We start from the raw sequence: 26,879 nt of genomic DNA on the forward strand, positions 1-26,879 counted from the left end.
GGGAGCCTGATGCGGGACTCGATCCCAGGACCCTGGGATCATGACCTGGGCCGAAGGCAGACGCTTAACCATCTGAGCCACCCAGGCGCCCAACCTATTTTAAGTTTAGTCTCTATCCTTAAGATTGCCTAAAAATTCTTAGAACATAGAAAAACTAAATTTGAATGCATTTGTAATAGCTTAACAATTTATGTACCTTATTAGGACCTTTTAATGGCATGTTTTGAAACCAATCATAATTTGCTGCAAAGATAAATCAGAAAACAAATTTGTGAATAGGATGTTACAATGTCCTGGACAGAAATAATTATCAACTAGTAATAATTACCACATGCAACAGATTGAGAAATTAAATCCTCTGCTATATACATTTAAGTATTTTGTCAGACATGAGGAATGTTTCTATCTATAACAGTCATCTCCCGTGGCACCTGGGTGGTTTAGTTGGTTGAGCGTCTGCCTTTGGCTCAGGTCTTGATCCCAAGGGTCCTGGGATCGAGCCCCTCTGGGCTCCTGCTCAGCAGGGAGCCTGCTTCTCCCTCTGTCTCTCTGCCTTACTCCACCCCCTTTCCCCTCCCAGCTTGTGCTCACTCTCTCTCACTATCTCAAATAAATCTTTAAAAAACAAATATCATCTTCCCACAAATTCAATTTTATTTTAAACAAGAAAACCGTTCTTTCTTTCCAGACTTTTATGTTTATCAGTGCAAAGTGAAACAAAGCAATCTCATTAGCAATGGCTTATTATAATGTTATTTTAGAAAGGTTTATTCCTCAAAATTCCTTAGTCCATTTAGGAATGAACTAAAAGATGTCCAGATTGTGAGAACAGTCAACCTCAGTGGCTTCCTCTCCGTCTGCCTTGGCCTCTCCATGGCTTCCTGGGGGCTCGTCAAGAGAGGCCAGTGCCTCATATTTGTCACTTGCAAAGTTTCTCATGATGCATTGTGATCTTCTTGGAAATTTAGATTTTTAATAGCTTGTTTCATCTTTTCCCCCAACACTTGTGTTCTCTTTCTAGCAGCTTTTTACGTTCCCACTCCTTCTGATTTTCAGTGTAGAAAATGTCCTTCATTTGTTCCTCGCTGACGCTGGGAGTGTTTTTCAGGAGATCCAGGAAAACTCCACCTGGTGTTTTTCTTCAACTCGCATTCGTTACGACAAGGCCGGCATTTTGTTCAACTTCAGCAGTTTCCATCAGAAGTTCAGGTGCCTTTTTGTTCCCAATTATCCTCATTACTTGTGCTGTCAGATCTTTCTTTGGGAAGATCTGCAAGCTGAAAGACATTTCCTGCAACTCGAAAGAAATGTCATCAGCCAGTTTCTCTTGTGAACCGGCCTCTGTGATCTGATACCGGCCTTTGGAGTTCAGCTCTAGTCCCACCCGTGGCCTGTCTTTAGTGGGTCAATTCTGCGTGAGATGACCTTGCCCATCTTCCTTTTCCTTCGATCCCATTCTTTTGCCACCCTGCATATATTCATCTAGGTCTTTGTCTAATTCTTTTGTATGTTCTTGAGATTTCCTCTTCAGTTTCTTAGCAAGCAAACAATTGTAGGTCTCGCGTTGTCTGCTTCTGTCAATAGCATCCTCCATTCCCCAGAGAGCAAGTTCGGTGGCCACTGCACCCTGATTCTGTTCTTGTAGCCCAGCACCCCCTATGTTGTTAACTTTCTCCAGAAACAGGTGGTTTCTGGCTGCTCTGGCTTGGGAGGAGGGTTAAAACATTTCTACTGCTTGCATTTCCAAAGACAGCTGTTACCATCTGTACCAGAAAAACCCTCTTCGCTTGAATCCACACTTTTAACAGTCTGATAATGTGATACTGGTGTTGCTGTGCCCTGGAAGGGCCTCATGGTGCTGTCCCCACCTAATGTTTTTGGTCCCTGCAGCGGCCTGTCACTGGGTGCAACTGTCATGTCAGAATCCAAGTCAGAAAGCTGCCCATCAGGGCGCCTGGGTGGCTCATTCGGTTATGCATCTGCCTTCGGCTCGGGTCCTGATCCCAGGGTCCTGGATTATTTATTTATTTATTTGACAGAGAGAGACACAGCGAGAGAGGGAACACAAGCAGGAAGAGCAGGAGAGAGAGAAGCAGGCTTCCCGCGGAGCAGGGAGCTGGATGCGGGGCTCGATCCCAGACCTGAGCCAAAGGCAGACGCTTAACGACTGAGCCACCCAGGCGCCCCGGAAGACTTTTATTTCTTGTCTAATTGTTCTGGCTAAAACTTCCAGTACTATGTTGAACAGAAGTGGCAAGAGTTAGCATCTTTGCCTTGTACTGGGTCTTATAGGAAAAGCTTTCAGTTTTTTTTTCCCCATTGATTATGGTATTAGCTGTGGACTTTTTTCGTATTGGCCTTTATTGGGTTGATGTAAGTTCCTTCTGTACTATTTTGTTGAGAGTTTTTTTTTTTTTTATCACCAATGGATATTGAACTTTGTCAAATGTTTTTCTGTATCAACTGAGATGATTATTTACTTTCTGTGCTTCATTTTGTTAATGTACCACATTGATTGGTTTGCATACATTGAGCCATCTTTGCATCTTAGGGGTAAATCCCACTGGGTCATGGTGTAGGATCCTTTTAATGTGCTATTAAATTTTGTTCGTATTTTATTGAGGATTTTTGCATCTATGTTTATCAAAGATATTGGCCTGTGGTTCTCTTTTCTTGTGGTGTCTTTATCTGGCTTTATTGTCAAGGTAATTGGCCTCATAATACGAGTTTGGAAGTGTTCCCTCTTTTTCTCTTATTTTGAAAGAGTTTAAGAAGAATTGGTATTAAGTCTTCTTTGAATATTTGACAGAATTCACCTATGAAGCCATCTGGTCCTGGGCTTTTCTTTGTTGGGAGGGTTTTGATTACTAATACAATCTCCTTATTTGTTATTGGTTTGTTCAGGCTTTCTATTTCTTCTTGATTCAGTGTTGGTAGGTTGTATGTTTCTAAGAATTTATCTACTTCTTCTTGGTTATCCAATTTGTAATGTCTCCTCTTTCATTTCTGATTTTAAAAATTTGAGCCTTCGCTCTCTTTTTTAAAAAAGATTTTATTTTTAAGCAATCTCTACACCTAATGTGGGACTCAAATCTAAGGCCCCAAGATCAAGAGTCACAGGCTCCACCGACTGAGTCTGCTCTGTTTTTTCCTTAGTCTAGCTAAGGGTTTCTTGATTTTGTTTATCTTTTCAAAAAACCAACTTGTAGGGTTTTTTTTTTCTATTGTTTTTCTATTTGATATATGTCTGCCCTAATCTTTATTATTTCCTTCCTTTCCTAGCTTTACGCTTAGTTTGTTCTTTGAGCTGTAAAGTTAGGTTGTTTATTTGAGATCTTTCCTCTTTTTTAATGTAGGTGTTTATCACTATAAACTTCCCTCTTCGTACGGCTTTTGCTGCATCCCTTAAGTTTTGGTATGTTGTATTTTCATTTTTGTCTGTCTTAAGATACTTTAAAAATTCCTTTTAATTTTCTCTTTGAGCCAACAGTCGTTCAAAAATGTATTGTTTAGTTTCCACATATTTGAATTTTCTCATTTCTTACGTTATTGATTTCTAGTTTTAATTTATTTTGGATGGGAAAAACACTTGAATAATTTTGATCTTCTTAAATTTGTTAAAACTTGTTTTATGACTTAACATTGATTTATCCTATTTCTGTTGAGAAGGAAGTTCTGTACATATCTGTCAGGTCCACTTGGTCTATAGTGTTATTCAAGTCAGCTGCTTATTGATTTTTCTGTCTGGATGTTCTATCCATTATTGAAAGGCTATTGATTTTTCATGTTGATCTCATAAACCTGTTCTTTACTAAATTCTCATTTTTAGTAATTATTTTTCTGTGGATTTTTTTGGGGGGAATCATGATAGTTATATCATTTTCAGCACAAGATAAAAGTTTTACTTCTTTCTTTCAAATTCTCAGGCCTCTAATTGCTTTCTTTTGTCTAATTGAATTGGTTTGTTTTTCCAACACAGTGATAAATAGTATGGTGATATGGAATCCTTGTCTTTTTTGTTTCTTATTCCTGACCTTAATAGGAAGGCTTTTAGAGGTTTCTCATTAAGTAAAATGTTGGTTTGGGGAGAAAAAATTTGTATAGCTATTTAACATATCTATGTTAATTGGTTACTTAGTCATCAGTTATTAATATAACTAATATATTTATATTTAAATACATTTAGTATACTTACAATTGATATATTTATGTAAAACATATAGGAAAGTACATTTTAGATACATACACATAGACAGTGTACTTTATATATTATACATAGTATAAATATAGTTATTAAGAAAGCACCCATTGATTACTATTTTATTGGATTTCCAAAAATATAAATGGGTATTAAATTTTTACAAATATTGCTGTTCTGCTAATATTGAACCAACCTTGAATTCATAGAATATTTCTCATCTAGGCATGATGTATTATTTTTTAAATGTAACATTGGATTCTGTTTGCTTATATTGGATTCTGTTTGCTTATATTTTAAAATTTTCACATTGATATTATAAATGAGATTGGTCTGTAATTTTACTTTTGGATGCAATCTTTGACATATTTTAAAATCAATGTTATGCCTGTTTTACAAAAATAATTTTGAAATTTTCCTTTGGTTATACTCTGAAATAATTTAAGTAGTATTGGAATGATTTGATCTGTAAAGATTTAGTATAATTCTCTGTAAAACCACCTGGGTCTAGTGCCTTCTTCCTTTCTCTCAATTAAAAAAATTTTTTGAAGTATGGTATACAGACTGGAATCTGCATGAATCATGGGTATATAACTCAGTGGATTTTCTCAAATAAATTTGTTTAATCAGCATTTAGGTAAAGAAACAAACACCCCGGGCGCCTGGGTGGCTCAGATGGTTAAGCGTCTGCCTTCGGCTCAGGTCGTGATCCCAGGGTCCTGGGATCGAGTCCCGCATCGGGCTCCCTGCTCCTTGGGAGCCTGCTTCTCCCTCTGCTTCTCTCTCTCTCTCCCTCTCTCTCTCTGTCTCTCATGAATAAATAAATAAAATCTTTAAAAAAATAAATCTTTAAAAAAAAAAAAAGAAAAAAAAGAAACAAACACCCCATTAGCCTCCCTCATGTCTCCCTCCATTTCCTAGCTTCCCACTCCAACAAGAGCCTGGATCCAACTTGTCATGGTGCTCACTATGGTAATGTGAGGGTTTTTTTTGTTCCCCCCCTGTGGTAACTCATTTGCTTAGATTTTTTTTTTTTTTTTTGTCTCCACCAGGGTCAGTTTTGATAAACAGCATTTTTCTGGACAACTATCTATTTCGTCTAGGCTTTCAAACTGATTTACATAGAATTATACAAATTGCTCTCTTATGATTTGAAAGTTTTTTTTTTCCTGTTATCTTCCCGAATCCTTAAAAACTGTAGGTGCTGGCTAGATCTTTCTAGGTGTTCCATCAAGCTCCGTGCAACAGAACATTATAAATCCCTCTCCTTCTGTGTGTGTGATAGTGTTATTAAACATACATTTTTCTGTCTGTCTAGCTAGTTATCTAGGCATCTATGTTACTATCTAGGTATCTATGTGTATTTCACGTGGTTGAGAAAATGGAAGGGCAGCTACAAAGCATTTGCCTTCCTGATAAAAGGGACAGTCGGCAAGGCTGTCTTTCCCTCTCCTCTCTGCCTTGGGCAAAGATGTGATACTGTCTTGCAACCAAGAGAAAGAAGCCAAGAGAATTGTTGGAGGCACCGGCCCTGCTATTGATGAGCTGCTTAAGTAACACTAGGAGCCACTTTCAGAATTCTTCAGGATTCCTGTGAAGTGAGTTATAAGTCTCTGTTTATCTGTGCCACTCCAAGTCAAGGTTCTGTCACGTGCAGCTGAATACATTCCTAACTGATAGAATACACTAGACAAAACCAGAAAACTTTAGTTGTTCAGAGTATATGCGTGTTTAAACACAGGAAAATTATCACAGAGACACCAAATCCCCTAACTCTAAAATAGGAACCTGGGTAGCAATTACTCAAATTAAGCGCTTACTGCAATGGCCTTTTCAGTGTAGCCATTGTTAAAAGCATAATTTGCATAAATTACTCACCATGTTTTAAATATCACTTTTTAAAATTGTGTACAATGGGGCACAGATTGGGTGCATCTTGTACAGATGATAGGACACATCCTCAAAGGGTTTCAGAGAGATTAAATGAGATAATTCACAAAAAGGGCCTAGGACAGCCCCTATCACATGTTAAAGTACTCCATAAGTATTAAGTATGATGTTTCAATAATCAATATTAATAAAAAATTTTGATGTTAGCTACTCACATGGATGGCAACTCCTTCTCCTCTTTTGCATTCCCATAAGAAATGTCACCTCCCCTGAGAGGCCCTCTCTGGCTCTTCTACCTAAAGTGGAATCCCTCCCCAAATATCTGCCATTCTCCATTGCCCCATTCGTTTTATTAGCTCGGAGACCTTGTCGCCATCTGTAATTCTTTTGATTATTTATTTGGTAAATGTGTGTCTCCCCTGATAGACTAGAAACCCCATGAGAGCAACACTCAGTGGCTGGCAGAGATCCTCTACTCTCTATACATTTGTTGCATACAAAGATGACCAGTCGTGGCCAAGAAACCATTAAAATAGAATGTCATTTAACATAGACGGGTTTTGCAGAGGCGGTCATTTTGAGGAGTATGATTTTGCCCACATTTAAATAAAAATGAAAGTGGGTAAAGATTCTGAAGATTCTGCTCAATTCTAGACCCTCCTCATACTAAGCTTTATTGGGGAGCTCAGTGGTTTATTATTATTTTTACTTATTCTCTAAAAGGTCAATACGTGGTTATATATGGTCTATACACCTTTAAAAAGTGTGGCACAAATTGTTACCTTTAGAAAAATGTTGTTTTGCTTTCAAATGGAGATGTAAAATTCAGCTGAAATTTTAAAATCCAATGGCTACTTGTAATCAAAGATTTAGATGAAATTCCTCACAGTTTTTTGGCTTTCTGAAGATCCTAGAATTTAGATTTCAAAGTAACCCTATAAAAGTTATGTTTGGGACCAGGTCAGAGGGAAAGTAGAAATGGAAATGTTTTCAATAGAAGGAATAAATCCTAAGGAACAGAAGGAACCCTCAGACACATTTGAGTGACTGGAGGGGGCCCCAAGGCAACCCTTTGAACTGGGGGGAAGGCAGGAGTATGTCCAATGCCACTGTCCGAGGGAAGAGGACCCCCTCCCTGCTCTGCCACCCACCCCACCTACTCCACCATCACTGCTGGCTCTGGAGTCCAGAAGAGCCCTGCAGGATTTCCCCTTGGGGTCATAGGTCATGGACTCCTGGCAACTGGCATCCTGGAAAGAACAACAGGAGACCTTTTCCTCTTTTATCTTTGTCTTCCAGAAGGACAGTATGGTGTGGTAGTCAAGCAGTAGGCTTTGGCTACCTGAGTTTGAAGCCCATTTTCCCCGTTTACCAGCCTTGTCTCTTACAGCAAGTTGCTTTGGCCTCTCTAGGCCTGGGTTGACTCACTGGTAAAATGGTGGTGAGGGCCGAAACTGTCTCACTGGGCAGTGGTCAGCACATAATAGGTGCTGGGTAACTGACTTTCATGACCCTCCTTCTGGAGGAGGGTCATAAAAGGACCAATTTTGACCTGCAAGGGGGTGGGGTTCTGGGGCATTTTCTTGGTGTAACTGCTCTAGGGCCTGAGAATTTGTTTCCTAATTTTGATGGGATCTGTGGCTAGTGCTGTGGTAATCTTCTGTTTATTCTTCAGAGAAGGTTCCAGAATTTCTATGTGGGTGGTGGTGGGTGGGGGGCATACAGGCAGCCATCTTGGAAGAGCTGGCCATCCTGGTGGGCTGGTCTTGATAGCTGGTACCCAGGGTTTTGTTAGCTGCTTATTTGGAGTACTTTGGAGGATTATGGGGATTGGTGGGTTGGTCCTTTGGCTATATTTGCATAATAAGCACTTATGTAGATTGATGTTAATTTGGGGGTGATTTGGAGAGTTGTTTTGCAACAAAATCTACAGAGCACGCACACAGTTTTTATGTGGACTGAATATTATGTAGGAAGCTTTCGAAGGGTTTATGGAGATTGGGTATTTGCTACTTTTTCTGCCCTCCTTGGGGCTTATTTTGCTCACCCCTGGGGAGCTATGCAAGAGGATTAATTTGGCCGGGATTAATTTTATCTGGAAACTAGAACCGTTAAGTGGATTTTGGGGCTGAATTACATTAGCAACTTAATGTTTCATTTGGCCACTTTCAGAGGGTGCAGTGGTTGATGCTGAAGACAAGCTGGTCTCTCTTCTCCCACCTCTCCAGGAAGCCACACCAGGGGTGACCACAAGCTTAAGGTATGACCCTGGGGATGAAGATTAGGGAGCCCAAGTGGACCTCAGACCCAAGCCACAGTCCATTACAGCTTTACTGAGTTTCATGTGGGGCCTATGAATGCTGACCACCACCCCCCAGCACCTCCCCATGAGTTTATAGTGCATTTTGAGACTCCCCATTTTCCCTGTTATTTGTATTTTTTTTCTCAAGTAAACTGTGTGTTCATGAATTTTGCATTTTTATGACGGTTTATTAGTTCTTACGAGTACTTTCCTTATTAGGGAATCAACCCATTGTTACGGATTTTTACCCAGTGGCCACCCCATTCATATTGTTTTATATAATTTTCATTTTGTATAGCCCACCCCACCCCCACGGCTTGTGGCGGTTAGACCATATAGAAGAGGGCTTCTATAAACCAATATTCTAATTGTTAAAATATCCATTTTAAAGGACTTTTTTGTATTTAAATGTGTGATCCACATAAAATTCCTTTGTATATGGAGTGAGGTAGGGATCCAGTTTGTTTGTCCCCAAATGTTTAGCCATTTGTTTCAAAGCCATTTCTATTTGATAGCTCTTGTTCTGTTTTTTTTCCCCAGCTTTGAGGGATGACAGACAAAATTCTGAGATAATTAAGTGTACCATGTGATGATTTGATAAAGGTCTACATTGTACACCATTTCTTGAGTAACCCCACTTCCTGTCTTTTGAAGCACTGCATTCCTGAATTTCCCCCCACATACGTGAGTCCATATCCTAAAGTTGGACAGAGAGCCCCAAACCTGACACCTATTTTGGGGCGAGATTCTAGGTAAAACAGGCACAATGTGATGACATATATAAGGGAAGTTGGTAGAATGGATAGGGTGGCAATGACCAATTCGGAAGTCTTTCTTTACATGGGCTAATGGCTTCCTAAGGGGCGTGGGCTTGGGCAAAGGACAGGGGTAGACTTTTTGACTTATCTGCAAGTTGTTTTCAGAAACCCAAATTATGGGGACAAACCATGAACAATGGATATCTGCACGAAGCCGCAAGTAATTAATTCACAGGACTCACATCCTTTGCTCACATTTAATTTTTATTTTGATTTTTTTAATGCTGCACAAGACAATATTTATTTCACTTCTTTTGTTTTATTTCATTTATTTTATTTCATTATTTCTGTTTGCTGCTGTTATTTTATTTACTGAAAGAGAGAGGGAACTTTTGTGGCCTTTTCCTTTTTCTCTGTAGGCCGCCTTAAGCTTTCTAAATTTGGAATATTTAAGCAAGCTGAAGGGGAAAGGGGGTTTCGCAAAATCACTTGGGGGGAAAAGGAAAGGCTGCCTTGTTAATCATGCCCTATGGTGGGTGATCAACTGCGTGTACAATTACGTTTCACTCTTAATTGTGCTTAAGGCTTTACTTAAATTTGGGTGTTCCCTTCTTAGAGCAGCTCATACTGACGAAGGTGCATGCGCTGAATGATGTCACGGCAGTCGTTGAACACACGGCGAATGTTCTCGGTGTCCACAGCGCAAGTGAAGTGGGGGTAGCAGTAGTGGCGCCCATCTCCACTAGCAGTGCTGATTCTCTGCGGGACAAACGCAGGAAAACCGAGTCAGCGCCACCTCCCTACGATCATCAACGGGGTATCCGCCAAGGACGAGCTGACCAGCTACTTACTGAGGTTACGTGAAAGCTAAAATTCTCACTGGCTACCAGTGAAATAAAATGGAAGAACTGAAGAGATTTTAATCCCCAAATGTTCAAGTAAATTTACTGCCTGGAGAAAAGAGAAAACTAAAGACAGTCTCTACTCACCAGAAATTCGTCGCGGATGAAGTACTTGGCCCGGGTCACGCGTGGGTCCTCTCCGGGCTCGGGAGTAGCTGTGAAGAACAGAACCATTTTGGTAAGGTCATCGAAAGGTTAAGGGCAGAGCTAGGGTGCTGACATCATTGTAGCCCCTTAACTTCTATGCAGAGAAGTGAGCTCTTCTTGCTTCCCTACAGATCCCCTATAGTTGGGTGGTGGGAGTGAAGGGACATTTCCATTCTTAGAGGCTGTTCATTTAGGTGATTCTTAAACTCCACCTATGTGAAAAACCTCCAGAAAGGGAGACTTGTAGCACAGTCAGGGGTGTATAGGACCAATGAACGGAACCACGCTCCCGTGCGACAGCATAACGTCATACGCACCATCCTCAGGAGTAGTGTAGCGAGCAAATTCTGGAAAGTAGTCCTCAATCTTCGATTTTCCAGCAAGGACTTTCTCAGCGAGCAGGTCTTGCTTGTTGAGGAACAGAATCACAGAGATGGTGCGCAGCCATCTAACAGAGAGGAATATGGGCTTAATGTCCAGGAAAAGAAAGCATTCTTTCTGCAAGGGGTCTGATGTACTTGCACAAGACTCTTTTTAATAATAGTGCAAATACAGGGCTTTGGGATCAGTCACAGGATCCCTCCCCCCTGCCCCCCCAGGAAAGAGGCTGGGAGGAAGCCAAGGGGATGCTCCACAAACCTGTTGTTCCAGATGCTCTTGAAGAGGTTCAGAGCCTCCTGCAGGCGGTTGGTCTGGTTGTCCTCCCGAATGACCATGTTGTAGCTGCTGCTGGCCACCACGAAGATAATGGCAGTCACATCTTCAGCGCGAGAAAGCAAAAGCAATGCATGTTAGAGGTGAACGTGAACCTTGATGATTCAAAGAGCAAAACGTCCTTATAGAGCAGAGAAGTCTATGGCTTCCATACCATTGAAGCATTGGATCCATTTGCGGCGTTCATCGCGCTGGCCACCCACGTCAAACATGCTGTGGGAGACAGAGGACACCCAGTCACCCCACCGCTCTGCTGGTGGGAACTGAAGGAAACCAGTCTCTATCTTAAAAAGGGAACCGTTCACTTACTGGAAGTTGACTTTGTCCACCTGGAACTTGGTCTCAAAGATTCCAGAAGTCAGGACGCGGCAGCGAAGCAGATCCTAAAACAAGATCTAGGTCAATGGATCTCACCAAAACCAACTGGAATATTAATAATGGCCAACTGGAAGCAAAAGTCTTGACTAGCTTGGAAAGAGGGCTCCAAGTCCTCTGACTGTGAGAACTTTTGCCTACCTGATCGCTGGGCACATAGTCAGCCTGCTTGATGACATCAATCTTGTCCAGGAAGCTGGGAGGAAAAGAACAGACACACAGGGGTGTTCAAGGAGCTCATGAGCTCATGCTGATTTGCCCCTAATTCCTGTCTCGCTACGAAGTTGAGCTCAATGGAAATGAGGGTGTCATAGTTATATGGCATTCAGTCAACGGGAGTTTTGTCCGTGTTGGTCATGTTGATGACTCAAAGCCTATACCTTAGAAAGGTTAGAGCAAGCAGCATTTAAGAAAAGGTATTTGGAGGACTAGTAGATCTAGGCCTCTCAGGGCCCCTGGCCTACAGGTATAGCAGAGGACCAAAGGGGGATGGGGCTGGGGGCTCTGGACTTGGTTCTGTGCAACTGGCAGAGGCCCCCAAACCAGGCCTACCTGATCTTGTGCCATTTGAAAATTATTAAAAATTTAAAATTTTCAAGTTGTCTGCCTTTGACTAAAATGGCAAGTAATTTGAAAACTGTACACTTCTACTCCATTTTTTTTTTTTTTTTTAAGTAAAATGGCACACTTAAAAGCAGCAAGGATTTTCCCCTCAAGGGACTCGTGAAAATGAGATTGTTTGAATTACTCAGAATGGGTATCCCTTCCTCCTACTTTTTAAGAATCTCACTTATTAAAAGAGAACAAAAGAGGTTGACACAAAGGGGCCCTTTCTGGCCTAACCACACCGAACAGGAAACAAACACAAAGTTCCCTTCCGTTCTGTTTGGTCCATGAAATAGAACCCTCCAGATAGGAGACTTTTGAGTTTTTAAAAAAAAAAAAAAAATCCCACAGCCATCCAGGCTATGGATCCTTCTGGGGCTGGGATCGTGCACAAAAGAGGGGCTTGGGGCCTGAGAGACCACCATCCACCGTAAGGAAGCTCTATGGGCCACAACTTTCCCAAAGCAATGAAGACATCCAAGTGTTGCTGGACTAGACACACCATTAGAAAAAAAAACTTTGGAAAGATTGGGGTCATTTAATTAATATGGAAAATGAATGTTAAAACTGGGAGAGGGGGTAGTTCTTCCTGGGGCAGGGGGAGGAGATGGGGGTTTAGAATTGTTTTAAAACTGAAAAGAAAATCACAAAGGGAGAAAAGTCATACTTTGAAGAAATTCTGTAAGTTCCCCCTGCCCCCCATCCTCTTTACCAGTTTAGAGTTAGTCTGGCTTAGAGGATATACTAACTTGCCCAATCAGTCCTACATTACAGCACCAGTCCAGAAATAGCTCCCCAGCCGCCCTGGCCTCCAGCACGTTGCCATGGCAACAGAACCACAGTTCTATAAATAGATCATCAGCACCAAATCTTGTGAGAGAGACATCTGGAGCCAGGCCAGCCAAACCCCAGCTCAACAAATAAAAATAGGCAGCTTAAGAAATGGGCAAGATACCAGTATGGCAACTTTAACGTAAAGGCAGTTCAACCAGAAACATACTGGTCAGTGTGCCCCGCACGCTATCGTCCTGCCCGGGGAAGACATTTTAAAAGTTGTAACCTATGTTCTTTTTTTTTCCTCCAAGTTTCCTTAAAACTTTCCATAAACTGGGGCGCCTGGGTGGCTCAGGTCATGATCCTGGAGTCCTGGGATCGAACGCCACATCGGGCTCCAGCCCCACATCGGGCTCCCTGCTCAGCGGGGAGTCTGCTTCTCCCTCTGACCCTCTTCCCTCTCATGCTCTCTCTCATTCTCTCTCTCAAATAAATAAATAAAATCTTAAAAAAAAAAAAGATAAAACATCAAAAAAAAAAAAAACTTTCCATAAACTGTGCAAATGTTGCCATTTTCAGATAAAGCTGCAGGAGCAACATAATGTTGCTGTAAGAAAACTTTTAAATGGTGTGAAATTAAAAAAACAAAACAAAACAACAACAACCCAGAAACCTGGGTAAATTACTGTTCATGAAACTGTTACTCTCTCCCCGCCCCCCCAACAGAGCACTCAAAATGGGGAGGGTTAAACCCTCCTAATCTTGTACCTGTACTTCTGACTTGGATCCAAAATACAAAACGCAAACAATTCCAGGATTTCCATTTGTTTTGAGTTACTATAATTAGCACTTCCAGCTTTTAGTTCAAACTTTTGAGAAAATCAGGGACTTTGTTGAAGAAGTGGTAGGGGGTTGGGGTCACCGGGACTGGCCAAGAGGGACTGTTTTTCTGCTCCTTGGGAAAATACACAGACTGGTGAGTAGCGACCACCGCCAAACAGCTAACGTCCCCAGGAGCTGGAGACAGCTGACTGTGTGCTTCCTATGGGAAGGCAGGGCCAGGGAGGGGGACGTTGATAGGTTTCCCAGAGCCTACCAGAAGCTTCTGTGATTTGTAGATAACAGGATTCTAGGGAACTTGCTGTTTGTTTGCTGTTACCTCTTCCTCCCTCCTATTTATTCAACTGGTATTCACAATAAATCCCTCAGGTTTGGGGCTTCTAAGCAAATGCAATTGTAGGTTTTTGTGAGCCAGCCTGGAACCCTGGTCCTGATGACTTGATATTTTCTACAGTGAAGTCGCTTCTGAGTTTCAGCGACCTGCAGAAGAAAGGCTAGAACGTCGCAAGTATCCATTACCTGCCCCCCCCAAGTCACAAGACACCCAACTTCAGCGTATTTTCGCTGAGACCACTTAGCATGTTTGTGCAACCGCAGTCTACAAACACTGTCTTCGAAAACAATTTCTTTGTGGCTCTGAGCATCCTGTATTTACCGTATCAGGTGCAGGGTGAGGGCGGTCCACTCCCCGTAAGGGGAAGCATCCTTGAATTAAAGCCCAGCGTGAACGAAGAACTCTAGGGGAACAGCATCCAGTAATGCTGGACTCTGGTCACTACTCTATAATCACCTACCTGATCGCAGAAATAGCAAGGCGATTCTCAGCTACCAAGGAGGGGGCGGGGTATGGTTTTGTCCTTGCCATTTCGGTTAGGTTTTTAAATGACAGCAATGAAGTATAATATTTTTACATTATTCAAAGCGTGAGAGCTACCCAATCTTCCTAAAAGCTTGGAGGTCAATCCAATTAATTACCTCAAGCTAATTAACTACGAACATCACTTTATTGCAAGTAATTATCATTTCGCTCTAACAGGCATTAATTGTTTATATAAAATAATGTCACTGCACTAAAAAGTACAATTAACAAATGAATCAGACCAGAACTTTCTAAGTGCAGGTGGGACTTGACTGGCTGGCTCCTATGAATGGAACCCCTTTGCAAATAACTTTACAAGCACGAGTTGAGATTTCTAGTGTTTTCTCCATTTGTGCCTATGCTGTGTGTGGCTGGGGGAGAGAGGTTACTCACTACTGGGCGCAGTCGATCAGCTGGTACTCGTTGGAACGCTCATAGCAGGCACGTACTCCTTCATCCTCCCACAGAGCCTTGGCATGCTCATAGAACTCCTGAGAGTGAACACAAGAGAGAACACAGATGAGCTTGAGCCCAGGCAGGCAGGCTGCCCCTACCGTCCAGATGCCACAGTTCACTGTGTGACCAGCACGGGGTGGGATTCCCACTTGCGAGCCAAATTAGTGACTCTGTGCTCAAAAGAACTTTCATTCAATTTGTGAAACGTAATTAAAAGGCAAAGTAATTAATTCCTGCTGTCCTCTTATTGTGAATTAACTGGTCTTGGGTAGTGTTCCTCCTATTTTTGGGGGGGGGGGTGCGGACAGAGTAAACTACTGAATCATTTTGTTTCTCCACACAACTGCTTTTATGGGAAAGATATACATTAATCTGCATTAGGAGAATATGCCAAGGAATGATTCAGTGTTGTGAAAACATGAAAGATGTGCTGGGATGAAATTTCCCTTCCAGGGAAATTTGAATTTTACCCAAAAAATATTACGGTTGGGAATCGCTGACAAATCTGGCCTTGTCAGTGCCTGTCCCTTGGGAAGGGTCGTAATAGGGAGAAACAAAGGAGCAAATAACCTCTGTTGTTTTAAATTGTAGTAGGTTATGATTCACATTTCATTTGAACATAGAAACATTTTTAATTATATGGGGGCAATCTTTCCTTACGAGGAAAGGGAAGGTTTCTCTTCCAATATGAATTTAGCAAGAGAAGGATTAAAAGCAGGTAGGGACACAAAGTTCAGCTATCAGCACGACTAATAAAAGGTTACTGTTCTGGTGCATTTTCAACTGGCTGCCATTTTTCCTTCTATTAGAAATATGCATTATGTATATCGTGCTGACCGCTTGATTTTTTTTTCTAACAAGTGCTACTTAAAAAAAAAAAAAAATTACCTAGCCCTACTTATTAATACTGCTTCCCTGCTAGTAGAAGTTTGCAGCCAAGCCCATTTAAAATACACAAACACAAATTCCCAGGAAAGCCTGACAAAAGGCCACAATAACTCATTGTTCTAACTGTAGACAAGTCTTTTCCTTCTGGGCCTTATAAACTTGCGCATCTTTCCATCTTGTTTCCCGTTCCCCTCTGAGAAACCACTCTTCCCCTACAAAGGGGTCAAAACGTATGTTTTGGCATGGGCAGTTTTGTGTCACCTAAAAATAGCTCTTTATGGGACAGAGAATCTTTGTAAAGTGTCCTGCACGCCAACGAGGATGCACAGAAGAAAATCTCCAAGTGATAATTTAGGTGAAAGTCCTTTTTTGTTTCCTTTTTAAAAAATTTGCCCCAACGCAAGGACTGATTTAAAACTTCATAAAGGTCAAACAGCAAATTGTTGAAAACGAGAATGTCTCCCATTTATAAAACTCAGGGCTGGCCCTTCCTTTCTGCCTTCTTTGCTATCTTCGGGTCCGTTCATTTAACTGGACAATTAGCATTTGTGCGCCACACTTAACATACAGTTTGGTTCGCCACGAGATGGGTACGAGGGCGTAATGGAGGCTGTGACACACAGCCCGTGCCATCTTCCCTCATAAACATTTGCAATCTACTAGCGCGAGGATTAAAGTGGGGTGTGGACTTGTGGGGATGGGCGAGCCAGGACTTAGAAGGGCTGATCGGATTTTGCTCCCCCATCTTGAGCAAAAACCCTACTGATTATTAAGATTTTGGTTTTGAACATTAAGGACCCTAAGGGAATTCACTTTTCCGGAAAGGTGTTTCGCCGGAAGTGCGGCTGACACAGGTGACCAGTGGCGGGGGCTCATCACCTGTGCCGCCCCGTGGGCCAGGCTGGGGTGGGTGGGGGGGAAGGAACAACCCAAGAGCTTAGCTTACAGGAGGGAAATCAAAGTCAGGCACGTTCATCACGCTCAGAATGTAGTCCACTCTGAACTGGTTCTCAGGGTTGGCCAGCTCCACAGGGGGCACCAGGTTGCTCATGGCGGCCACGATGGTCTGAAAACAAGCCAGCAAAGCAGTCAGGGGGGCAGCACTGCCTGAGGAGGGGGCTAAGGGAAGAGAGATAGGACCCAAACACGTACTTCGATCGCCTCTTTCAGGTTGTTTTTGATGTCCTGCACTTTGGTCGCCTTCTCACTACAGTGGGATTGAAAAGAGAGAGAGATCATATTGCATCACATTGACGAACAGGGTCTCTTTAGTCAAGATATTCCAACTAAAAGCATAGTATTCTGTTCTTGCAAGAGCTGTGGGTTCAAATCCGTATGGATTGGAGGTTCCTGAATAAAGGTGGTTTCAAATTATAACCTCCCCAATGTGTCCCAAGGACACGCCCAATTGGGGCTGATTAGCAAATTGGCATCAAGATAATGATCAAGTCTACTGTACCAGAAGCCAGACCTGGTTCACTGACTGTTTCAGATGTGGGTCCATTTTTTGAAGTTCCCACTGCACACCAACACTTCCTAAAAGGCTCCTACTGGCCCTTATCAGCGTGTGTGTGTGTGTGTGTGTGTGTGTGTGTGTGTGTGTGTATGTATGATGTGAGGGGGGACATGGGGGTGCTCTATCAATCATATTGGGGAGGAGAAAAAGTTTCATGGTTCTATTTGGGGCTTACTCCATCACTGGATTAGTACATAGAGAACCAGTGAATGCAGATGGTGATATTACAGATTTGAAGGCTTTGAGGCCATTTTTATTAATTAAGTCACCGTGTCAGTCACTCAGCCAGTAGCAATGACGCTTCTAGGTGATGTTAATATACGCTGATCCCTCCACGTGAATAGGGATAAGATCAGATCCCCCCCCCCCAGGAGTCTTTATGATCTGGGACTTGTGTGCTGGGGGCAGTGGGGGGCAGGGGCACCTGTTAAGTAGAAGTCCAAGGTTTAGCTGATTTGAACCTAAGTCATACAGGACATGTGGGATGATCTTTTTTTTATTCAGAGTCACTGGGACCACAAGTAAAGGCCACACCCTCTGGCTCCTGGGGGGACCCCCTGATGGAATGCCTGCTCCCAATCACATCATTTGGAAGCGCCTAGGTGTCTTTCAGCAACTGTCCTTCATCAGCGACACGACCAAAGAAGAGTCTAGAGTTTGTGTCTTCAGGGGATAAAAAGGGCCTCTCGCTTGGGGTAAATCTTATCACACCTATTGCCTCAACCTTGTGGTTTTGGGTGTGTGTGGGGGGGGGGGGGGGACGTGGAACCATGTGCAGGACACACCTGCTGCGCATTAGGCCCCGGGGCTGTGACAGCGCTGTCACGTGGAAGTCAGGCGCCGCCCCCTCACAGAGGAAACTAAGGCTGAGAGGAAAAGTGAGTCACAGAGGGAGAAGGGACAGAGCTCATCTTTTTCTTGCTGTGTAGGATTTTTAAAGACCATCTCGAGATTCCCAACTTTTGAAGCTTTCACTTGGTTGATTCACCAAGAGTCCTGGAATGGAGGTAGCCCTCAGGAGTAGAGGAAACAGAGAGAAGTGGGGGGGGGTTAATAACACCCACAGGCCGGCAGTAGGGTTAATCATAGGGCAGGGCGCAGGGGAGGGAGATTGGGGTGCAGGGGTCATGGGCTCGCCTGCCAGCCCGATCCTGGTCCTTTCCACCGAATTGTAATAGCTAATGTTTCCTGCACAGTTTATTCTTATCAAAAGGAAGATCCGCATATTGATCTGAGGGGTGGGCCCCGATTTTCTGATTTCATTTCATCCCTTCTCCAGGATCAGCCCTCTTTCTGGTAAACTGGCCTCAGAGAAACTGCTTTTCATATGAGAGTAAGAAGCTAGTTTGGAAGTATTCTCACCAGTGGGGGAGGGTCAGTAGGCTTTGGGGTATGTGCACGTGCGTGGGGGGGGGGGTGGTAAATGGTACCAGGAACCCCCTCAGGGCCACTTAAAAGTGCTGAAGTCGGGAGAACTTGAGTAACAGACATGATAGTAAGAGATCCTGCAAACCACAAGTGTGGCATCCGCACCCCGGTCGGAGGTCCGGCTCTGGTCCCCCACTCTTTATGCAACCACCCTACACTGAAAAGAGACCCAGAGTCCTGACCCTTCTGTGGGACTTTTCTGCTTTGTACGTGCACCAACTGAAGCTCGTTTCTGAAATTAGGAACCATGTCCAGACTCGGTGCTAGAGTCTGAATCAGTTATTTAGACGTTAGAAATTTTTTAAAGGATGTGTGTTTGCCCCTAATGTTCACTTGTGGACTCAAATTTACCTAAAACCCCACAGAAGAAATCCATTCCCATTCATTAAAAACAGGCTCCATTTCCATGGTAATGAGAGCCATTAACCTTCAGTTTCAAGGTTCCACGGTAGTTAAAATTAGAGATGTCCGGGTATTAAATACCCAAATGTACGTACAGCAAGAGGAAAGTACTTCCAGAAACTAGGTTCTTTCATTCAGTTTGATATTTTGGTCTAAGTAGTAGTATGATAATTGGAAAACTTCCAGTCTTAAATACGGATATTTTGAGAACGTGTTCAGTATTCATCTACGTATGTGAATAGGTGTGGGAGTATATCAAGTATAAAACAGCTAAAATAGAAATCTAAAATCTAATTCGGGTGTGTAATACTAAAACATAAAATTCTTCCATTGAAGCAATTACTATGTAGATGGAGATATTATACTAGGGCTGGCAGGTTTATCATTTTTACTATCGCTTAATGAATTTAACATTGATTGTGAAATTCAGAGAAAATCCCTCAGATGTCTCTAAACTACTTAACAAAGCCAAATTATGTATCAACTACTACAATTTGGACGGACTAAATATCAGGGCTGGGGCTAGAAGTGCTTGTAGCACATTGCCCCCTTCCTCCCCCGCCAACATGTATATAAAGCCTGTTGTCTGGGTTTGAGTTTTAGGAGCCCCTTCTCTCCCCCGCCCCGGTCAGCTGCCTAAGTGGTAGGGGGAGGCTACGTTGTCCCGAAAGTCTCTCTCCGTCCTATACTTTATCCTTGGGCTTTGTGGGAAAGGACAAAAGAAGAAAGACAGAAGACAGACGCAAGATACAGGGATTGCTGAGACATGCAGAGAATTTTTATTTATCACGTATGTTAATTCTTATATTTACTTGCAGAACAGAGTCACAGAGAGAAGTGCAGGCAAGGCATTAGTAGGGTTCAAGGATCTAGCGCAGCATCTAGTACACAGTAGTTGGTTCTATAAGGGTTTGTCATATTTCTCAAATGCCAACTTTTGGTACAGTAAACTGTCAGTCACTTTTATGTAGATGCCTTTTTTGGATTGCTATTATACTACATTTCTGCCAATTAAGGATTTCATGCCATATTTTTGTGTGTGTGTGTTTTTTTTGTATTTTTTTTTTGTTTGTTTTCAGTTATCTTTTGAGGTTAGGTGGTAGGGCCCCATCCCCCTCCCCCCCCACAACAGAATAGTATTCTTATTAGAAGTTCCTAAGACCAGGCAATTCCAGCATGCAAAGTGTGATAGGACATAGCCGGGAAGATGAGAAACTGTAGCCATCATCTAGGGATAATATATTCTAAAAGAAACAGATGAACAAACATGTGTAAGTTACTTTGTCCCCGACCCCAGGATCCTTTGCCCCGCCCCACCCCGGCCACAGAGGCTATTTCTTTGAGATGCCCTAGGCTAGGTCCATCAGCTCTGCGTGTTCTCATGAGAAATAGCTGCTTCATCACTGCATGCTGAATATGCAAGCAGACCTCCAATGGTTACCTGGCATGCGTGTGCGTGTCGGCGTGTAATGGGGAGTGGGGATGTAGGAAGTGAAGGAAAACAAAATTGATGATGAATGGAAAAAAAAAAAAGCGGATGCCATCATGAATTTCCTATCCACTAGCTAATAATGCAATATGCCTCCAATTCAAAATATACTTGAAAATCTTAAAAAGATCAGAGGCTTTGATATCATTCTTAACAATTACCTCCTGCAAGGTGCTGAGGCACTTTTTTTTTTTCCTCTCCAAATTACAGAGAGCGCAGCACCACGAATATTTTGAGAGGGAAAAAGATTTTTTTTTCCCCGCCAAGTCTGAAATTTTAAAATCAGACCAAGCACTGGGTGGATGGGAATTTAGTAGATAGTTTTAAAAACAAGTAGCCAATCTGAATGGACAGCTGGGGTAGGGGTGGGGAAACAGAAACCATATGGAAAAACATCAATTCTCGAAATCTTAAACTGATCGTCTAACACTGAAATCTGTAACTTTTCCCCCAGCTGGATTTAATTACATTTAAAGAATGGCCCCCCCCCCCAAATTATGTTTTGCACTTCACTGGCTCTGAAATGTCAAAGACTGTTTAGGTGTCACGTGCAAACTTATACCAAGATGGCCGATGGCCCTGAAATGAGTTTTGTTTCCTCCCCGGGGGCTCAGCCCTCAGTTTCCCAGTATGATCTTCATGTTTGTTTGTTTGTTAAAAAGTTTTTCTGTTTTTTGAATGTGCCTACCCATCGCTGTTGCTCCTTGCAGCCTGCGGGTCCTCTTCGCCGCCCCTTTTAAAGAGAGATTGAAAGCTCACCTAATCTGCAAGGCACCGCAATTTCCCAAAACCCCACACAGCCTCTCTACATTCCTAAACAAATGGCCGCCATCCTCCCATTCAGTCCTAGTCGCCTTTCTGGCTAAGGTGGAAGGCCTACTGAGACTGCAGGCCGTGGAGGGAAGAACGCCACACCTCCGCCACCGTATTAGCCGAGCCCCCTGGAGACTCGCAGGTCGGGTATACAGAAGGGACGGATAATTATTTTCTTGTGCTTTCACTAAATGTACATGCATTAGGGAGATAAAGCCGTGATTTATCTCACAATTCTTCTGAGAATATAGCAGCGCATCAGGCTCCTTAATTCTCCTAGATCTTTACCATGTTGTATCTGAACACACAAAGGCCCAGACATGGGTGATTTTGGCCCATGATTTCCTGGTGCAGTATTAATTTCCTCCCTTCTTATAGTCGGGGAAACTACCTATGAAGTGTTTTTATATTAACTGTTCCCGATAAATTGTCATCAATTAAAACTGTGTGTCTGCACCATGAGGCAGCAAAATAAAAGAAAAAAAAAAAAAGAAAACAAAAACAAACCCTACTCAAAAACCAATCCTCATAAATGGTAGGAATTCCTCCTTGGAAGTGGGAAGGGCAGGATGGCTAAGCGTTCTACATGGTTTTGTAATTGATTAGCTTATTAGCTCAACCAATGTTAATGGCACCTTTTCCCCCCTGATACTAATTGTAAGGAAGAGTTAGCTTTTGAGTTAGGAAAATCCACACTTGACCTCTGTATTTCTCAAGGTCAGATTAATATTACACCTTACTCTAAAACTGTAATCGGCATGGCAGTCTGCGGATAGTTAAGGCAAATTTAATAGCTCAGCCCAGCCCTAACAAAGCGCACATTTATGGGAGCCAGGAGGAAAAGGCCCTGCACCACGCAAAACACCCTTTAGTGGATGGATGTCACCATTATTTCATAGGGAATTCCTAGCGAAGAAGGCAAACGCTTTTGTTGCAATACCGCACTGAGGAAAAAGAAAAAAGGAGGCTCACTTGAAGGAGACAAAAATAAGGTTTCTAGACTCACACGAAGAAATCCCCTGTATGTCACTTCCACAGGCTAAATTTAACATCCTGAGAGATTACCTATGGCTTCCTCTACAAGGCAGGCAAACTGGGAATGTCGCTTCCTCTTTTTAAAAAGAAAATAGAAAAGAGAAGTTCTGGTTTAAATGCCTCATGTGCATTACAGACTGGCTCGCCAAGGGAGGAGAATCCTTTCTCTAAAAATTAAAAAATTGTAGGGCAGTGTGGAGAGTGATAAAGCCTTAAGTAAATTATTGCAAGGATGTCCTACCTTCTGCTGGACTCGAGCTAAGGTAAACAGCGGCGGCTGCATCCTTTTAAAAACGCTAGCCATGTCCAGTTTTAATCAAAATATTTATCTAGAGGGTACGTGGTCAAATTATCTTTGCTTAACTAGCCTCCAGAAGAAGCACTCCCCGGCAAGTTACGGGGGAAAAAATTATACAAGATTTTTCTTTAAATTACAAATTCACATAGTTAAAAGTTGGTTTCTGGCTTTTTGTTTATCAACCGCTGACAATCTCTGGGAATAGGGCTTTTTGAAGGGTGTGTCAGGAATTAAGAATTTCAGAATTGCTTTGTGACAAGTGAAAGTGAGTATTTAATTAGCTGCATGTATGTGCGTATTGATAAGTCAAGTCACTCAAAATTGGTAAAATAGCCCATCCTTCTAGATTCGTGCTTAAAGCATAGAGCATCCTAAACTAAAACACCCATTTGTATGTGTGACATCATCCTCAGCCCCGATTATCTGAACCAAGAAATTCTAGAATGTTCCATAAAGAGCTGCCTTCAAGGGCAGTCCTTTTACCTCTGAAAGGTGGTAAAATTCATCTTTGTGTCCCTAGTGCTTGGTGCATAGTAGGCGTCTGTAAGTGGCTTTTTATTGGTTTGTTTTTTTTGTGGGGTTTTGGTGCATAACTGAAACTACGCGGCCTTGACTCAATGTCCCCCTTTGAAACTAAATGGGATGCAAGGGAGAGACAAGTTTTCAACTGAATCCAGGTTTAGGGAAAGGAATGGGATTGCTAACCAGCTAGTAATTGCAAACTAGTGCCTTCAGGTGTTTGCAATCCGGTGCGGTGAATAGCTGTCACCCCAGTGAAAGCAGACAGCTGGTAGATTTAGTGTTTTCTGTTTCACAAGGGCCGGGGGGGGGGGGGGCATTTGGGGTCTGGGGAGAAAAGCAAATGCCCTGATTATATTGAACGCCCCCTCTGTTTACATTCTTCATGGCAAGCAAGACCCCGCATTTCTCTTCCATCCCTAATACACACGCACTCTCTTTTAATCTTTATTCTCAATGCGGTATTGTCACCTTGTCCTAAACCAAGATGCCTGCAAGGACTTTTCAAAGGCAAAAATGCCCCTTGACCCGGCCGGAAGTACCTAACTCCCAGTCTCCATCACTTAAATGTCTTTTTCTTTCTTTATGCGAGATTATTGATTTTTAGCAAGGGAAACAGTGATTTGCCCATAATATTAATTCCAAAGGGGGGGTGGTGAGGGAATGAGGAATTATTAACAGGGGCTGCTGCCTCTTTCCAACTTTGTTTTACATGAGAACATTATGGAAACTGTTTTTCCCTAATAGTTTAAAACACCCTACATTGGTGCATTGCGCTGACGTCTGCTGGGGTGCGGGGCCGGGGGGGGGGGGGCTTCTCTGCAGTGGTCAGGTTACCTGCAAAGGGGGTGGCCACAGCAGGTGTCAGCCATTAGAGACCCACTGCACCAAAATCTGTGGGCAGGTCTGCGGCAGACCTGTCATGGGACTACTTTTATCTGTAAAAGTGCTATTTTCTTGGGGGAGGGGGAGCATTTTTATAAGAACACTGGTGCTTTATTATTACTATTATTATTTACTGCTGCACCAAAGATTAAAAGGAGGGGGGGAATCCCCAAAGAGCACTTCCCTGGATTTTCTAATATGTAGGCTGAAAAAATTAAGTGGAAATTGGCTGCCCAGCCCCCAAAATCTACCTAAACTTCCTAAAGGTTAGTATAAAACGTGTTAATCTTCCTGTGCCCTTGCACAGAGTTGACACTTACTCTCCATTAAACCCATTAACATGCAGGATCCTCATCTGCTTCACAATGGTGCTTTTACCAGATTCTCCGGCACCTAGAAAATGAAAGTAAGTCTCAGGTTATGAAGGAGGCATTTTACACACTTTGGGCAGGGAAGAGGGCTTCTGTCTTTTCCATAGAAGCAGCACGCAAAAAACAAAACAAAACAACAGACTTGCAATTTTCCTTGACATTTCGACGCAGAGAAAATGAAACACATGTCCAGCTCTACCTACAGTATTCACCACCACAGTAACGAGAATTAAAGGGTTTGCTGTTTTCAGGAATTTTTCCCCCCTTCGGGTTGTTTTAAAATTTGTGAGGTGGAGAAGCCAAGGGGCAAAGAGAAGGAATGACGCAATTTTGTCATTTGAGGGGGGAAGAAAATTGAAGTTAAAACTGAAACTGAATCCTTGAAATAGGAGCATTCACTGGTGAAACGCACACATAAATGTAGACAGCCACAGAATTCACTGTTTGTCGGAGGTTTCATGGTTAAAACGCCCAGGATTCACAAACAATGCCCAGACACCGCAGTCTCCTTCAGCTGGCGGACTGACGCAGCATTTCCCTCCCGCAAATTCTCACAATGTAGCTGCTGTACGGGCAGCCTTCTCTCCCCTTGGGCTACTCAAAAATCAACCCTAACCTGCAAGGTTCCATGTGTCCTCTTTTCCCACAAAGGGTATTTTCTTAAAGATAAATTCTCTCTGGATACAACCACCGTGTTGGGGGAGGGGGGGAATGGGAGCCCATCAATTGTATGTCATATTCTCGAAAAACACATTTTAATATCAAATGTAGTGCTTGAGAACAACCATAATTACATGCAGCAACAACTGTATAAAGTATTAAAAGGACACGACTTTAATCATGAGAAAAAATATTCCTGGGAGCTACTGAATTTTCAGATTCCTCAAGCCCTTCTCAAAGTAAGAAGGAACACACATGCCTCCATTTTAAATCACCTTTCATTTGTAAACATATTTTATGGAAAAGGCACATTTCCACCCAGCTAGAAGGAGGATTGCTATTTTTTCATTTTCTTTTTTGCAAATGTACACTCACTTCAACAAATACTCTTTGCGTGAAAAATTTTTTGCCCTCCTCCCACACAAACCTTTTTTACCCTTTTTCTTTTTTTCCACTTTTAATTTTATTAATTGCTTTTGTTTTACTGCCCAGAGAGCAAAGCATTCCTCCTTCTCTTGCCTTTTCACAAGGCTGTAATCAATATCTGTAAAAGTTAAAATTAGTTTCCACAGAAACATTGATTTCAAAGCAAACACTGTATCTTAATGAGCCCAACTCTAATAAGTTAAAATATTAAAGGCACTATTAAGATTCCATGCAGAGAATACATGACATTAATCAGAATCTCCAAATTCTTTCGTCAGAAGTGTGAACATGTGTAACACCTCTCTCTTACAGACACAAACAGATCTGTGCCTCAGTTTCCACATCTATGACATTGGAGAACTGGGCTGAAAAATTACTGCAAGATCTTTTGTGGTGCTGTAATTTACTCAATTTTACGTCATTAAATTAAGATGCACTTAAAAAGAGGATTTTGGGTATCATTAGGTTTCCTCTTTGGCGGGGGGGGGCGGCATTATTTGGTGAGAACCACCATTTAAAAATGCAAAATGTGTGGCAATGACTTGGGCTGCAGACCCCCATGCCAGAGGCTATCAATAAAATCATGATAAAATGTAGCCACATAGACTGGGACACCTGGGGAAAATAAGCCCACAGGGATGCAAAGTGTGTTCGGAGTAACAGTCTCAAATTAAGCAGAGACTTTGTGATCACTGAGCAAAGGTGTTAGAAATTTAAGGCACCCTTAGTATCACATTTGTTTCAAATTAGTATTCAGGTAGCAAGATGGCACTCCTAGGAAATATTCTAGACTTTTCCAGGCTTATACTTTGAAATCAAGTTATATGCATATTAATAATTCACATAGCATAATTCTACCTTTAGAAGTTTTAGGTAAGACTTCAACATATGTATCATTTAATTACTGAAATTGCAAATGCATAAACACCAGACTTATTTCCACTTAATTTTCTGCTTTATATAAATCTGGACCCAGGAGAACAAAGAGGTGACCCATCCAAAAAAAAAAAAAAAAAAAAAAGCAAACCAAACACCACCACGAAGAAAATTCAGCCTTTTACATTTTTATTCTTTATAATCAAGCTGTTTTGTTGAAATGTGACCATGAACTAGGTTTTAACCTAGCAAATTCACAAATGAACTCAGCCAAATTACTGAGGAAGTGGAAAACTTCCATAGTAATTAATGCCTGTGTAATTCTTCTGGTCATTTCAACAATTTCTTTTATGCTTATGTTTTATTTTGTCCCTCCCCCTCCCCTTAAGAAAAAAGAAGGATAGGCCATCTCCTTATAGTTAACAATCCCCCCGCCTTTTTTTTTTTTTTTT

The 26,879-nt window shown here is 42.2% G+C and overlaps 1 protein-coding gene and 1 pseudogene across 5 annotated transcripts in view; both read right to left on the minus strand.

Moving 5' to 3' along the window:
* Positions 1-804: 804 nt before the first annotated feature.
* LOC112809895 (phosphorylated adapter RNA export protein pseudogene) lies at positions 805-7,447 on the minus strand (annotated as a pseudogene).
* Positions 7,448-9,394: 1,947 nt separating this feature from the next.
* The window catches only part of GNAS (GNAS complex locus), a 53,042-nt gene continuing 35,557 nt past the window's right edge, over positions 9,395-26,879 (minus strand). For 2 of the 5 annotated variants that reach the window (XM_073883972.1, XM_025853244.2), the window contains 11 exons: positions 24,415-24,487; positions 16,862-16,919; positions 16,656-16,775; positions 14,759-14,856; positions 11,428-11,482; positions 11,221-11,294; positions 11,066-11,124; positions 10,837-10,957; positions 10,515-10,645; positions 10,138-10,205; positions 9,395-9,907 (listed from right to left, as the gene is read on the minus strand). In XM_073883972.1, the coding sequence (XP_073740073.1) occupies positions 9,761-9,907; positions 10,138-10,205; positions 10,515-10,645; positions 10,837-10,957; positions 11,066-11,124; positions 11,221-11,294; positions 11,428-11,482; positions 14,759-14,856; positions 16,656-16,775; positions 16,862-16,919; positions 24,415-24,487 (1,004 nt within the window). In that variant the 3' untranslated portion in view covers positions 9,395-9,760. Of the gene's footprint in view, positions 9,908-10,137; positions 10,206-10,514; positions 10,646-10,836; positions 10,958-11,065; positions 11,125-11,220; positions 11,295-11,427; positions 11,483-14,758; positions 14,857-16,655; positions 16,776-16,861; positions 16,920-21,232; positions 21,278-24,414; positions 24,488-26,879 lie in introns of those variants that run through there. The other 3 variants (XM_025853242.2, XM_073883971.1, XM_073883973.1) reach the window with 3 other exon arrangements.

This window comes from Callorhinus ursinus, unplaced genomic scaffold (genome assembly GCF_003265705.2).
Source record: "Callorhinus ursinus isolate GAN/ISIS: 27379988/994484 unplaced genomic scaffold, GSC_fseal_2.0 scaffold53, whole genome shotgun sequence".
In the NCBI taxonomy this organism is placed as follows: domain Eukaryota; kingdom Metazoa; phylum Chordata; class Mammalia; order Carnivora; family Otariidae; genus Callorhinus; species Callorhinus ursinus.